The 15,672-nt window shown below is 46.9% G+C and overlaps 1 protein-coding gene and 1 long non-coding RNA gene across 4 annotated transcripts; one reads left to right on the plus strand and one right to left on the minus strand.

Moving 5' to 3' along the window:
• Window positions 1-1,236: 1,236 nt before the first annotated feature.
• On the minus strand, window positions 1,237-5,604 carry LOC115050568 (protein disulfide-isomerase A3-like). Of its 3 annotated transcripts, none has more exons than XM_029513437.1 (13): window positions 5,166-5,604; window positions 4,640-4,718; window positions 4,450-4,567; window positions 4,192-4,299; window positions 3,991-4,120; window positions 3,776-3,889; window positions 3,473-3,598; window positions 3,198-3,380; window positions 3,014-3,122; window positions 2,811-2,939; window positions 2,201-2,280; window positions 1,986-2,043; window positions 1,237-1,906 (listed from the first exon to the last, which is right to left on the minus strand). In XM_029513437.1, exons 1-13 carry the CDS (start codon window positions 5,327-5,329, stop codon window positions 1,817-1,819), a joined length of 1,488 nt encoding a protein of 495 aa, XP_029369297.1. In that variant the 5' UTR covers window positions 5,330-5,604; the 3' UTR covers window positions 1,237-1,816. The 3 variants fall into 3 exon arrangements, with proteins under 3 accessions (XP_029369297.1, XP_029369298.1, XP_029369296.1); XM_029513438.1 differs by having other exon boundaries at window positions 2,811-2,846; window positions 4,429-4,567; XM_029513436.1 differs by having other exon boundaries at window positions 4,429-4,567.
• LOC115050571 (uncharacterized) lies at window positions 5,052-14,478 on the plus strand. The gene is made up of 5 exons (XR_003841213.1): window positions 5,052-7,962; window positions 8,071-10,972; window positions 11,313-11,459; window positions 11,542-11,603; window positions 11,776-14,478. It is a non-coding gene; the product is annotated as an uncharacterized LOC115050571 (long non-coding RNA).
• Window positions 14,479-15,672: the final 1,194 nt, after the last annotated feature.

A 15,672-nucleotide genomic window follows, 5' to 3' on the forward strand; every position in this document is an offset into this window, starting at 1 on the left:
AGCGTTGAGGCGGGCCGTCGGAGACAAAGCACCAGACTACGTTCAGACTTCTGAGCAGTGATGGCAAACTCGATTCTTATTACTGAATTCAGTGTGAATGAGTCACTCACCAGAGTGAGCCGAGTTTTTGAGTCACCGAGTCAGTTACCCAGTAGCTGCCGTGATTCAGCTCGTAAGGAGGGAAGTACGTTCATCTTTATGGCTCGAGTGTATCGCGAGCTGCAGCCATCTGTGGCTGAGCCGGAGGGAGAAGTGACGAACGACTGCCTGTTCTGACTGGAGCTTGGTGGAAGTCAGCTTCGTTCACAGCTCATAGCAGGGAAGGAAATAGTGACGGGGAGTTCAGTTAAAAAACATGAGCTGTTGCTTTCGCCACAATTACAATGATTAGCTTGGTATGTTTCTACAAGTGTTGTTGGAATATTCTATATATTATTTAGAATATAATAATAAGGGACTGGTCCCTGCCAGAGGCCATGGATTTAGGACAGACCGTGAAATCGGCTACAACCCCCTCTCCGACCAGGTTATGTTCGCAGCATCAGTTGCCCCGGTGATATAGCCAGTTTAAAAGAGACCCACCTTCGTGACACAGAAAAGTCTGGCTTTAGGTTCAACATAGCACGCTAATGCACTGCTCTCGTTTCGTAGTATACCCCTCTGAATATATCTTTGATATGTTTTGATAATATAAACACAGCAGGCCTCTCAGATCCATGGACTCATGTCAGCTGGTCCACACCAGAGTCCAGACTGAACATGGAGAGCAGCATTTATCTTTTATGCTGCAAACAAGTGGAACAAAAAGCCAGTGGAGATTGAGTCAAATCCAGGTTAAAGTATTCATTTTCTCGTGTTCTTATTAATGAAACCTGCACTGTACTCAACTTAACCAAACTACTGCTCATTCTTTTAATCATTTTTATGATTTTATGAATTTCATGATTTAATAATTGTAAGCATGTCACTGCTCTTACCTTTCTCTGTATGTATGTAAAGTATGCTGAAATGCGCTCTATAAATAAACTGGCCTTGCCTTTCCTAAATAAATAAGTCATCAGTAAGTTAAGTTTTTGTCAGTAACCCCCCCCCCAAAAAAAAAAACAAAAAAAAAAACATCTTTCATCCTTGAGGTAATGACCTGATTTTTACGATCTTGTGTTTTTCTCATCATCATCATGTCCGACTGATTTGACACAGACAAAGAACAGACTTTGAATCAGTCCAAATCTTTATTAAATATTCTCTCCCCACTTTGGCCTGAACAGGAAATCAATTCACATAAGTAAACACACGCCCACATCCAAATAAATATATAATAAATAATTATAAAACCAAACAAAAAATTTCAGGTTTTGCATATAAAATAAACATGTGCTCTGTTGCGCAGACGTGCAGGTGGCAGAAAACCATCAGTTAAGTATATTTTGAAAAGACATTTTACAGTAAGACTCAGCAGGTCATGAATTTGTGACCAATCAGAGAGCAGCTTTCATGACAGCCACCTCCTCTGTCTGAGTCTGAAGATCAAACAACTGGATCGATGTGAGGACAAGTTACTGGCATGGTGGCCCTGTTTTATTGTGAAAAGACCCTTTTTGGTACGTACTTCCAAAAACGTACTTCGTTTTTTGGTTTATTTCTGCTGTGATGTCAATAGGAGTCATTTGTTTAGTCTCATGGTTTTAGTTTTTTCCCCCCACACAGTCATTAAGTCAGATCTGATCATTTTTTGTTGAGGTCCGGGTCTGTCCTGCCTCATCCTCAGCCTAACAGTTGGTCATTGTGGAAACCAGATTGGTGGGTGATGGATGTGTTAGAGTTCATCCTTTGACCTGCTGATGATGAAATTGTGGCTTGCCTCACGCTTCAGGAACTTCACGAAATCCTTGAGCTCTCGACTTCCCTGTAGACACAAAAGGGACATCACCTGATTAGCTGACTACTGACTTTTACCAAAGAGGTCAGAGGTCAAAGTTTGTTACCTGGTATCGAATGGGCTCATTCTTCCTACCCACTGGAGCAAAGTAGATGGTTGGAAACCTGAGGACAGCAAACATGGACATCAACAAACCGGGCCTGACATCAACCAATGTCGGTGTCCAGCCTCTGTTCTGCTTCTGTTGAAGTCAGCATGCTAAACAGCTCTATCCTTGACACTCAGTCACAGTGTTTGGTACTAGAGGCTCAGTCCACTCACCCTTGGACATCGTAGCCCAGCGGGACATCGTTGTCAACAGCGTTCATCTTGGCAATAGTGATGCCAGGATCAGGAAAAAGCTGATGGAGGGAGGGGGAGGGAGGGTTAGCGAGAGGAAGAGAGGAAGGTTAGCCTGATGTTAACAGTGCAAGCACAAGCTGATTTATAATTCAATCCATCCAATAAAAGGAACAAGACAACAATATTAGAAGACACAAACGTAAAAATAGGGGAAAAATAATAGCAATAAAATAGTAAATAGGGGAAGGGAGGTTATTTACATTTGGGCGTATGTATGTGTATCTGTGCTGGTTGGACTAGTAGAGTGAGTCCTGCATGAGGTGGGAGTCAACCTTCATCTGACATCCCAGAAGCTGGCTCTACTGACCAGTTAGTTCTGTCTCTTCCTGTCAGCTGCTGAGATGCTCCTCCCCAGCAGACCACGCCACACACACCACCACAAGTCAAAGAAGGTCTTCAGTAGAGTGAGTCCAACATACCTGAGTCTCTGCAGCACATACAGCTGATCTGACCTTTCATGCGTTACTGCGACAACAGCCAAGAGCAGCAGATGACAGTGATAATGATGATGATGATGGTGAAGACATACCATGTCAGCCAGCTCCCTGTAGACAGGCTCCAGTTTCTTGCAATGAGGACAGGACGGAGAAAAGAATTGGATCAGGACGTCTTTATCTGGATCATTGACGATGTCATCAAAAGTCTCGGCAACAACCAGCTGTACACAACCAGGGGTCAGAGGTCACAGTTTGGTCAGAGTTCATACAGAACAGTTTCTTGCTCCTGACTCACCTTCACGGAGCCATGGTTCCTCTCAGGTGCAGGCTCAGACTTAACATAGCGTTTGAGTCGATCTGAGAAGAAGTTTTCTAGGAACCTCTGCAGGGATTGGCCGTCCCTCCTGAAACACACACATCACTTCACTCATCTGATTGGTCAGCCTGTATGAGGTCACAGGTGAGACCCAATTACTTACGTGAACTCCTCCCTCATGGCGTACTTGTGGCCCAGTTTTGTCCGGATAGTGACGAAGGGCATCTCTCCTCCATCAGACGTCCCCAGACCAAAGTCTTCCACCAGCTCAGATAGGAAGTCCTTCTTATTAGCTACTGAGAATATCAAGCCCCGCCCACTGTATTTTGTCACCACTTTCATCACCCTGGAATTATGGCACAAGGGGAAGAGATTAAACGTATGTGCGTGTTTGTGTGTGTGTGTGTGTGTGTGTGTGTGTGAGAGTGTGTGTGAGACCTGTTCCTCCAGTAGTTGGACCCTCTGATGTTGTGCTGATAGTCCAGGTCATAATAAACTGTCAGAAGGTCACGAACTTTCAGACGATCCTGGTTCTCCAAGGTCATGTGAGGACACAGACCATAACTAAGGGCAGGTAAATAAACAGGTGAACAGGTTAACAAATAAACAAGTTACATCAAACTCTTTATAAAATGATTTGAAGAGACCAACATATACCTCCACGAAACCTTGGGCAGAACTATTGGGGGGGGGGGCACAAGGTTTGGGAGAGTAGGGAGAGAAAGAGACAAGTGAACTAACATGTGGTCTCTGATGAAGCGTCTCAGAGAGCCAATGGTCATGTGGTCCTTGAAGACAACCACGCTGTCCTCAAACTGACTGCTCAGTCTGGGAGGTCTGAACAACAGGATGCTCCTGGAACAGGTAAGACACACAGGAAGATTCAGGAGAACAGGTCATGTGACACAGCAGCGTCGTAGAGACTGAGACCATGTGCAACGTGCTGTCAGACTCACTCTGAATGGGTGCCATACCCCTGCCCCAGCTGAAGGTTGGTGGTATGAGCGAACCTGAACTGGTCCCTGAGTAGAGCAGCAGCTTTCAGGAACTCAGAGAGACCAGAGCTTTCAAAAGCCGAGAAGACACCTGACATACAGCAACACATTACCATGGCACCAGCAACATCAATTAACACACAGCAATATCACCTGACCTACCTACAATACTGGCATCAAAGTGGTTGATGAAGGTCTGGAGGTCGTCCTCAGTCTTCAAATGGACTGAGTCCGGACCTGTCTGTTTCATCATGTAGTGATGGATCCCATCTTAACACACACATACATACACACACCTGTTTAATCCCGTCATATAGTAATATTTCCAGGTTCATGTATGTGGTGACATAATACAGTGGGCGGGGCTTGACATTGACAGTAGAGGATAAAAATACTTACATTTCTTGGTTTCTTTCTCACCTGCAGTGCGAGGTCCATCGTAGGGTGAGGAGTCTCTTCCATACCTGAAAATCTTCAGACTGGGGTAACCAGACACTCCAAAACGACCACAGGTCTCTGAGTTAGAGGTACAGTCCACCTGAGACAGGTGGGACAGTAACTGGACTGTTGCACTCTTCCTGTTCTAAAACAACAGAGCTCAATGGATTACCTTTGCTAATTGAACGCTTCCCTTCAGTCTGGTTGCAGCTCTCTCAAATTCTGGTGCCAGTTTCTTACAATGACCACACCTGAGAGGAGGAGAGGAGGAGGAGAGGAGAGAGGAGGGGAGGTGAGAAGGAAAGGAGGAGAGGAGAGAAGAAGAGAAAAGGAGGAGGAGAGGATGGGAGGTGAGAAGGAAAGGAGGAGAGGAAGGGAGGTGAGAAGGAAAGGAGGAGAGGAGAGAAGGAGAGAAAAGGAGGAGGAGAGAGGAGGGGAGGTGAGAAGGAAAGGAGGAGAGGAAGGGAGGTGAGAAGGAAAGGAGGAGAGGAGAGAAGGAGAGAAAAGGAGGAGGAGAGGAGGGGTGGAGTGAGGAGGATAGAAGGAGGGGAGGAGACATGGGAAATCATGTGGTAGGAGTCAAGGAAGGTAAGGAAGAAGTGTGTTAGGACAGGGTTAGGGTTAGGGTTAGGGGGCTGTCCGCCATGATCCTTTCAGAGACACATTTAACCCATTTTAAGGCCCCTCCCCCCGGTTACCATGGAGCGTAGAATTTCACCAGCATGGTCTCGTGCTCCGTTGCCAGGTAGTCGAAGTCCGCGTCCCCGAGCTCTAGCACGTCTCTGCGCGAGGACGACGTGTCAGGAAAACAAGACATGAGCATGAACGTGACGACAGGAAGGAGGCGGACAGCTGCCGCCATGATGGAAGAACAGCGGAAAATAACGGAAAGATGACGGTGGAGACCGACCGACCAGGAGCCTCTTCACCCCCCGACAGCACCACAGCGGTGGGAGCACGTTTCCGGTCAACGCTTTCACATGTAAATCCCTTTGGAAAGACATAGAGCAGCCGGGTGTTGGTGAATGAAGGATGAATTCACATTCATAGAATCAAACATTAACGGCACGAGACTGTGAGGCGGCTCTCTTTGGTCCATGCCTCTCCCTCACTTGCGCGTTTATTCTGAAGGCTAGATTATCGTGTTTCCGGTATTAGCCCGCCTCGCTGAAGCCACCTTGACCAATCCCTGAGCTCCGTCCACCTGTCTGGAGAAAAGGAAAGCTGCGCTTTGATTGGGCCACAGCGGACGTCATTGACCGTCTCATTGGACAGATGTCCTGCCAATCACAGTGCGATTATTTTGAGACCTCCCAAACCTACAATATGCGATATGTGTCATGATTGGTCTGAAACGGTTCAAACAGAAATGTTAATAGCCAATAATCAGAAGAAAAAACAAAACAAAACAACCAATCAGTTTAAAAAACGCTTTTAATTAATTAATCAATTTCAGCTGTTAACACTGATGCATCATGGGAAGTCCAAGCTCCTCAAAAACAGATTTGATGTTTGTGAAGCTGCAGAAACAAAAACAAGGACTGAGGTGAAGTCACATGGTCTGTTTACATGATGTCACTGACATAATCATCTTATTGATCCTTCACTGCCCAAAGAAGCTGATTAGAGACCTGAGCCTCGTGGCACCTGTGTCATGTGATCACTTTACTGTCTGACCACGCCCCCAATGCACCCACAGCAGAGAAGTATGATTTGTTGTTGATCTCAGACTCAGATTCTTCTTCATAACTATGGAATCAGCTCTGTATCAGTCAGGGTTTGGTACAGTGCTCTAAACCAGGTCTGAGAATGTCCTGGTTCTGGACTCAGTTTTAAAACATGTCTCGGATCTGGTCTGCTATGCTCCAGGAGTTCTCAACGGGTCCCATTCACCCTCCTTTGTTCAGTCTTAAAGCAGAGGATCTGGAACAGACTCTGAAGTGGACTTAAACTGACAAAGATTCAGTGGTTAGTCAGGTGCCGCCTCTTGTCTGCTGATTGGCTGGCCTTCTGAGGAAACAGAAGTGGACTTCTCGGATGCAGACTGGAAAAGGGTCATCAGGTAATGAAAGCGGAGACTCACCTGGAGGAAAGAAACAGTGAGGACTGATCCTCCACAGAACCAGTACCTGGACCACACAGCCGCCCACCCCTCTCACCTGGTGTGCAGTCCTGTTTCCAAGGTGAGCAGAGACGTGTCTGAAGGTTTTCCTATTGGCTCCTCCCCGCTGACACGCTGTCAGGATTACCCGGTCCGCCTCCCTGAGATAGAGACACAGATAGAGAGAGATATTACGCTGACCCTTTACCTGGACCACCTTTACGTCTATTATCCTGATCTCCATCTGTGTGTGTGCCTCACCGGGTCCAGGTGATGACCTTATCCCTGTTGGACTCTTCTTCTGCATCACTTCCTGTCTGTGTCAGTCTGACTTCCTTCCTGTCTGAGTTTCTGGTCTGCGGCCCTGAGTCCACCTCAGGGCTGTGGGTGTAGACCTGCAGGAAACAGTCCTGCAGGTCTGGATGATGTTTCAGCAGAGACCAGATCTGAGAAGAAACCAGAACCAAACCTCATTTTACATTAAAGCTAACAACATCAGCTAACATTAGCATCAGCAGCTTCTATTACCACTATTGTGCATGTTGGTTTAACGCAAAATCAAAATAAATGAATAGCTGCTGATGTTAATGAGATGTTACCTTGTCCATGTCCTCACTTGGAGGGGTGGGGCTTCCCTGCAGCATCAATACCACCTGCTGGTAGAGGGATGAGCTATCGCCCAGGCTCCGCTCCAGCTGCCGCAGAAACTGCCGGCTGTGTTCAAACATCTGTTGCTCCAACAACTTGGAGAAAAAACACACACAGAAAGGGAGTTGAGAGAGTGTCGTCCTGTACCTGGATGATGTCAGAGTGAGGTCACTAACCAGTCCACAGCGGTGGGCCTGTCCTCGGTTCAGGAAGCCAGCAAAGTCTCTGATCAGCTGAGGCCATGGCTGCAGCACACTGCTCAGTCCGTCATACAGAACATCAAGGCCCTCCCAGGTCCCCGGGGACCCCACTGATGAGAACTGATCCAACATCTGCAGCACCTGTTCAGAGAGGCCCGGACACACCTGCACGGCTTCACACACCTGCCGAGGAAACAGGAAATACCAACAAAATCATGATGATTAATCGCCGTGTCATCAGCTCGGAAAAGTCAAATTTACCACAGTGGTGAAGTGATGCCACAGTTCTTACTCTGTGCAGATAATCCTGAGCAAACATCATGTCGTCTACCTCCGTCTGATCATCTTCATCTTCCTCCTCCTCACTTCCTCCTAACGACAGTTTCTCCTGCACATCACATCATTATCATCAATTTGTCCATTGATTGCTTCCTAGATTTTTATTCGATTATTCTTCAATCAATTTTACCGGTTGCGACTAAATTGTCAAGAAAATGGCAATCAATGGAATCAAACAAACAAGTGCAACACTGTGACAGACCTGAGGTGGGACATTTTCATTGTAAGATGTCTCTCCATCATCACCATCACTGTATGCTGCTCTGGATGAAGTCACTGCTCCTTCCTGTTCATTCTCTGACTCTACCCTTTCAGGATTGCCTAGGTCGTCGTCATGAGAAAGACTCCCTGCAGTGCTTGACGACGATTCGGACAAGGCAAGGAGGATTTCGCTTTCCTCTTCCTCCTCCTTTATCCATTCATCATTCATCCTGATGACATCATCATCTACCTGATAAGAGGCGTGGTCTTCAGGAGGAGGAGTGAATGCTTTTCCACTTTTTGAGGGGCATTTGTCTGTATCAAGAGTTGCAGATGATGGCCTCCTCCACCTCAGGCCTGCGAGGGTCAGACAGTGGCGTCTGATTTGCTCTGTTATTGTCATGGAGACAGTGGAGGAGGTGGTTATGTCAGAGGATGTGACTGGGAGTCGGCGGAGGAGTTGGGGCGGGTCAAGAGTTTGGTCCACTTGTCTATCGGGTATGGGGGAGGAGTCAGTGGGAGGAGGGGGGAGGGTCTGTTTAAGCAGGACAAAGCCGATGCGCCTGAAGTCAAGGTTTTGTGGGACACGGGGGGGGTACTTTGTCCCAGGGGGGAAGCTCCACGTCTTGGAAGCTGAGCTGAGGAAAGCCAGCTGACGCTGCCGTGGTCCAACATCCCTGTTGGGGGAGGGGAACGTGGGCATGATTTGCTGTTTGATGGCCCGGTAGATGACAGGAAGACTCCTCTGTGTGTGGGTGAGGGGCTTAGGGTTAGCTGACTTCTTACTATAGTATCATCACAGCCTACTTCCTGCAGTGTGTCCATCACCTACCACGAGCCACAGAGGCAGGACACTCTCCTCCCGTTCCACTGGGGAGCGTCGGTCTTTTGGGTCCACAGGTCGGCAGGCCACCGGCATCGACCACACGACTCGCTGGTATCTGAATGCCTGCAGAGGACACCACATGTGGGCGGTGTTCTTTGGGTTGGGGTGTGACTGTGTCATTGTTACCTTGACAATGTTGTCGGGGAAACCAGGTCTGCAGCACTGCAGGATTCTTCGTCGGATCTGGACCAGAGTCTTCCTCAGCAGGAACTGAGACACCAGCTTAGTGGGGTCACATGACCCCTCCATGTTTCTGAGACCTAGAACCAGGAGGCTGACAAGAGCCATGCATGCACACACACAGAGTTACACAAAATCACACCAAAGTTAAGCTTAACTTTAAGTATTTATTGTGTGACTGAGTAGTTGCACAATAAATAGTTAGAACTCTGAATGAATGAAGAGTAGCAGTATGTCTAATTGTGTTGTAGTTATGTGTCTGGAGTGAAGGTGGAGTTGTGGGACAGGTGCTGTGAATCAGTTGCATAGTAGCAAAGGCAGCTGTCCAAGCTGTATGTTGTGCATTTGCTGTGTCCATTGTGTACCAGTCCTCTGCAGCAGTGAAGACAGATGTCCTCCGGGGACAGAACAGATCAGGGTCCAGACTGACTCTGGGCAGCAGCTCCGGGTGGACAAACACTGGACGAGTAGAGAAGATCCAGGCCAGTTCAGCTGGGAGGACAGGGTGACACCGCACTAGACACACAACAGACATCAGTGATGTGTTCATGGCGCTAATTTTAGCCGCCTAGCATGACCTCAGGCAGCGCTCATGGTTTTTGCATCCCATGATTCCCAGCAACAACTTACTGTGTCCTCTGGCGTCAGGTCGATGGGGGCGGGGCATGTACTTGATGGGGGCGTGTCTCAGCTCATCCAGCAGCTGCAGCGCTGCCTGGAGATTGGATGACCTGAAGATACTGCGGAAACCAGGAAGAGCTGGGGACACAAGCAGCTCAGACCTGGAGGCCAGGATGTCCAGCTCCACCTGAGGGGGGCTCGTGTCATACTTCGATACTACCTCATTAAAAGGAAGTGTGCATGTGTGTGTTTGTGTGTTACCAGGAACTGTCTGGTGGTCTCTGCCTCACTCTGAAGTCGGATCACAGGTGATGTCAACAGGTGGATCTGAGTCAACAGCTGGACATGCTGAGACAGAAAGGCACAGATTATCAGTGTTCAGGGCTGTGTGTGTATGCGTGTGTGTGTGTGTGTGTGTGTACCTGCTGTATCTGCTGCTGCAGTCTGATCTTCTGTTGTCTGTCTAGCTTCAATGTGTCAGGTTCAGCGGATGTTGTGTGTGTATCACATATTGTGTATGTGTGTTGTCTTTTCCTGATGAAAGCCAGCTGCTGCTTCACTGTACGCAGCTCTGTGATTGGTCGGTTCTCATCATCATCATCACCACCACCACCCAGATCTCTGTGAGACAAAGACACAGTCACTGTCATTGTGCCGGTGTGCCTGAGTGTGTGCATGTGTTGTTGTGTTACACACATGTTGTGTTCCTCTGTAGCTTGTGTCTGAACAGGGTTTATTTCCTCCTGTGGCTCCTCCTCTTCCTCATGGCCTTCATCATCCACTTCCTGTGCTGCAAGATCATCTTTCAGCTGACACACACACACACACACACACACATTATATTGTTGCTGTACTGTATTATATTACATTGTATATGTCTGTGAGTCTTTAATATGTCTGTGTGTGTCTCACCGTCTCAAAAAGCTCCTCCATCAGCTCATTCACCTCCTTCTCTGGAAAACAAACATCAAATGCTTGTCAGGTCACATGATTAGATTTATTACGTTTTATGATTGTAAACAGATCTTCATTTCCAGGGGGGTATTCCAGGTAGGTGGTTCAACAAACTGAGTATCCGGTTCCAGAACAGCTGATCTGACCTGGTTCACTTTGAGTTGCGTGCGTGCACAACCTCTATAAAAAGCCATCATCAATGGAGCCCTGATACCACGAGTCACTACGACAACCGAGGAAAAAAAAGATCCCGTCATTTCACCCCAATGGAGATGGAGGTCTGAATTCAGGCCTGTGGAGAGGATGAGCAATGTAACACCGCTGCAGCAGCGAAAGAGAAATGGCATGAGAAAAAAATGCTACCTGAGACAACTGGTAAGTTTGAATGTACTGTAACATGAATAAATTCTGATTTTCATTTAGGTACAGTCCATCAGGGGAGAAGCGTACTTGGAAGCAGTTGAAAGGAAACATAAAAACATAATAAAAAAAAAAAAAGGCATATTTTGCTGGGCTATGATTGTACCTCACTTTGATTTTAATTGTATTATTTATTTTTAATTGACTTAAGATATTAAACAAAGTAAATATTAATTCAAGTAGCAATTTTAACTCCTAACAAAATGTCATTTTAACATCATCTCATTTAATACCCCACTAAAATCTACAAATTAAAAAAAAAGAGATTAACATTTGAATTCTGCTGAGCCAACAGAAAGAAGGCAGAGCCCGAAAAACAGGTGGAGCCACCACCACCACCTCTGACAGGCTGAGGAGCTGGAACGACCGGTGGCCGAGGGCATCCCGGGGGTAAACTCGTTTGAGCCTGTCACCCCCCAGGACACAAGTGCCTACGTCAGATGTAAGTGTGCACTTGTGTCTCTTAAAAAATAAAACTTATATGTAACACTTTATACATACTGTATATATAACCCCGCCTACAGTTGAAAATGGTGTCATCTGCCTCATCCAGCCTCCAAATGAAACAGTTCAACACCCAGCAGCTGTAAGTATTCCAGACTGAGAATCTTTTCCTGCATCACAGGAGGAGGATGATGATGATGGTGATAAAGAAGCGCTGTCTGCTGCCACAGGGAGAGCAGCAGAATGTATATTATTTAAAATAATAGAATATAATTTCTAAATCCTGTTGAATTCCTCTTTGATGTTTCTTACAGGGTTGTGTCCCAGAACAAGAGACAAGAGTTACTTTTCTCACAACTCTACACACTGTTGTTGCCTTTCCAAAGTGCTCTGCATCACTGATGTAAAGAAAACTACCGTTTGCAAAAAAAAAAAAAACGTAGCGCTACATGTGAAATTAGCTGAGATCCACGGTGTGTGAGGTGGGTGATGTATGACCGGAGAATGTTATTGAGATAAATGATACCGTAGCGTTCAAACAGTTACACCTCTGAAAACGCTAGGACATCTAATCTCAGTCGGAAGATTCCTTCGCCAGGTAAAGCATTTTGAATAAACTGAACTTCGATATCGATCGGATTGGCAATGAATGGGCAATCCATGTCTAACATCTTTTGTGTGGGAGGAGACAGGTAGAAACTCAGGGTTTCTAAAAGAAAACCTGCCAGTGAGTCTGTTACCATGGTGATTGACTGAGTTTCAGATATCCCTCTTTCTGGAACAGATAACTCAGAGTTTCCCTCATCTCAGGGTTAACATACTCACATAAGTTTTCACATAACCCGCTTTCTGGAATACCCCTCGTGTTACGCTGTCTGTGTGTACATACTGGTGATGCGGACAGCCTTGTCATCACGGTAATCCTCAAGGTCAGGTTCATCGATGTCAGCAAGGAAGTTGTACTCTGGATCATCTTCATCATCACACTCCTCTGACAGACAGACAGACAAACAGACTTTATTTTTGCCACACATCCACCGACAAAGTCCAACATTACGGAACGGAGCTAATGTTCATGTCCTCACCTTCGTTGTCCACGTCTGAGCTCATTAGACCTCTCAGCCAATCAGTCCATTCCCTGTCCTCGTGGGTGGAGCTGGAGTCATACATGTCGGGTGTGATGTCAGGAGCTCGTAGCTCTGCCTCCAGTCGGCCAAGTGGGACATCCCGTAGTGGACGCTTCGACCGGGTCCGGTACGCCATCAGACCAACCTCATCTTCTGACTGTGACAGCGGCTGAGAGGAAACACACTGTTGTTTATTTACTCGTTTATTGGATCAGCGTCTCACTTTTATCTCAGAACCTGCACAAACCCCAACCAGAGAGATCTGATGTGGTCCAGGTCTTACCTGGTACGGCTCCATGCAGACTGCCAGCTCCTCCTCCACTGCATGAAGCTTTTCCAAGAAGGAGCTGTCAGTCACTGCGGTGGGGAGCGGGGCTTTGGGAGGAGGGGGAGGGCCCATAGAGACAAACTCTGTCTTTGAAATCCTTGATCTGCTCCGATAAGACTGTGGGGAATGGGGACACATGTTACATCGACTCGCAGTGGTCCAACTGCAGTCCAGTATCTGGTCCTGGCTCTACCTGCCAGGGGCTGCAGCTGTCGTCCTCTGGCCGGACCAGACGACTTCCTCTGGGGGATGACGCCGTGCTCTCCAGGTCGCTCTCCTGGAACGTCTGCACAACATCAACAGTCATCAATCGGCCAATCAGAGCGCAGCCAATCAGAGCGCATCCAATCAGAGCGCAGACTCACATCTTCAGCCGTCTCATCCTCCTCCTCCTCATCAGGTCGATACTCTTCATCAGAGGAGTCTTCCTCAGCCAGCGGGATGTCAACGAACTGAGGAGCCTGATAGACAGGACAAAGATAACAGACAGGAAAGGACAGGAGACGTTCTAAGCTTCCATGGAACTTTCAGTGACATCTGTGACAGGAACTGAGTTGGACCTCTGAACTTTACCTTCATGGCATCACAGTTTTTTTTGATGGGTGAAATGTTCCAGGCTGGAATCACCTAACAGGAAACAGAAGCATCTGGAACATCAGTAATACCTGTAACATCTGCACTGACCTTTAACTTCATCTACAAACAAGCACTGAACATCTGTCCCACAGATCAACAAATGTTAATGGACAGATGTTTCCTCACCACTCCTTTTTCCACAACTTCTTTGAACCTGGATCGGGTCATCTTGGGCTCCTACACGAACAGACACAGCAGAATCAGATCAGGAAGGAGTAGCTAATATGTTAATGAATTCCAATCTCGAGCTCTGATTGGATGATGAAGACGGACTCACAAATGGAGGTATGGCCTCGGTCTCATTAATGGCTGCTTTCATCATGGCCACCACATGTTCATTTGTGATCACTTCCTGTAGGCCAGAGGTCAGACTGATTACAACATTACTGACAACAAATGAGACAGCAAATTCAGAATCAGGTGTGTGTGATCACGTCATCGTGTGTGACTAGGTGTGTGATCATATGAGCTCACATGGATGATGTTCCTGACATTCACTGTTGTCAGATTGTGTTGTTTGGACTTGCTCTCCAGTGATTGGTCCAGCTGTCTGTCAATCTCCACCCCTACTGATGCTTCCTCCTCATCACTTTCTGAGGCCCCATCCCTTGGCTCCTCTTCCTCCTCAGTTTGTTTGCCCCGCCTCTTCCTCAGTGCTCTCCTCCTGGCTGCCTTCACCTCCATCTGACTGTCTTCTACGGAGAAGAATCAACATTCAGATCCAGATCCTGTATCAGCTGGACTGGATCTGGTCTGAAACGTCATGTATAACTTTATTTGCTGACAGAGATAAAACGGGACCTAATGAGAGATTCTGTCATCATGGAAATGTTTTACTTAAAAGGGTCATCAATAAATAATGAGAGCAAAACAGCTAATAAAAATTAAGTGAGTGAAACCAGATAAAATGTAACTGACAAGATTAAAAACTGGACGAGGAGTCGGAGAGAAAGCCAATCAGAGTGTGTTTTTCTTTTTTTTCCTGGTGGTGGGAGGGACTTCAAACATTTTACATTTGGGAAATCCAGCACTGCTGTTCCATTTAGTAAAGCCAGAAAAAAAATCATGTTTCTGCACTGCATGTTTTAACCTTCATTGAATACCATCTCAACAGGATAGACAGATGTATAGAATTTAAATCACACATTGAACTTCAACTGAACCTTTTAGATTTTAGACTTCATCTGTCACAGATTTTGTCAGACATTTGGATATTTGACAACTAAAACTAGACAATTTAAGCATTTCAGATAAATAAAATATGACTAAAAGTAAAATCTATTTTCGTCAAAAGACTACAGGCAAATGAAAATTGCCTGTCAAAATGAACTCTGGACCAAAAAAAAGGAAATACTTTCAGGTTAAAATTATTTGGTTGATCAGATATCGATTCTGTTCTGTGTGCACATCTCACCCATTGTGATGACAAGGCTGGAGTCGGTGGTATCTTCCTCCACCAGCAGGTAACCTTCCTCCTCATCTGCTTTGCCTCTTGCATGAGCTAGAGCAGGGGGTGGCAGCAAAGCATCATGGCAAAGGAGCTGAGGACTCGATAGGGGTGACCGAAGGCTGTGGGTGGAGGGGGGGGCAGACTGTGGCGTGGGCAGGCTGAGCCGGAGGCGTTTGCAGACAGGGTTCATTGCGCAGAAGCATGACCTCTGACCTCTGCAGACACACATTAATCAATGACCTGACTTTAGATCTATGACCCAACAAGTCAAAGCCAGTTCTGATCTTAGGTCTGGTTCTGGGCCCACAAAGCTTTGAATACGTATGAATGTGTCAAACAGGAACTCAAAACCAGGACCACAGAACCAAGTCAAACCGGACCACGGGAGTAATCAATGAGCAGTGACGTCACTGCACAGTCGTAATCTTCCTCCGCTGTGATTGGTCAGATTTTAACAGTTCCAGTTTGGTGAAACCAGGTCAGTCTACAATCCTGGACATGCTGAACCCGCTTCAGAGGGCCGAGTCCACAGTCCGGTATCAGGACTGTCCGCTAACTTGCTAACTGCTAACAGGTCACTGATTGTCTGAGCATGCTAGCAGCTAACGGTCGGGTGGAGGTCCGGTCCAGGCTCTGTTGGGTTCAACTGACGGTAGGCCCGGTCCCGGGC

This window comes from Echeneis naucrates, chromosome 11 (assembly GCF_900963305.1).
Source record: "Echeneis naucrates chromosome 11, fEcheNa1.1, whole genome shotgun sequence".
NCBI classification, from domain to species: domain Eukaryota; kingdom Metazoa; phylum Chordata; class Actinopteri; order Carangiformes; family Echeneidae; genus Echeneis; species Echeneis naucrates.

Coding starts and splice junctions, on each gene's coding strand:
- LOC115050568 (XM_029513436.1), bottom strand. CDS start 5,329: ATGGCGGCAGCTGTCCGCCTCCTTCCTGTCGTCACGTTCATGCTCATG. Junction 3,599..3,775: donor CGCTTCATCAGAGACCACAT/GTTAGTTCACTT, acceptor ACCTGCCCTTAG/TTATGGTCTGTGTCCTCACA. Junction 1,907..1,985: donor ATGAGCCCATTCGATACCAG/GTAACAAACTTT, acceptor TTGTGTCTACAG/GGAAGTCGAGAGCTCAAGGA.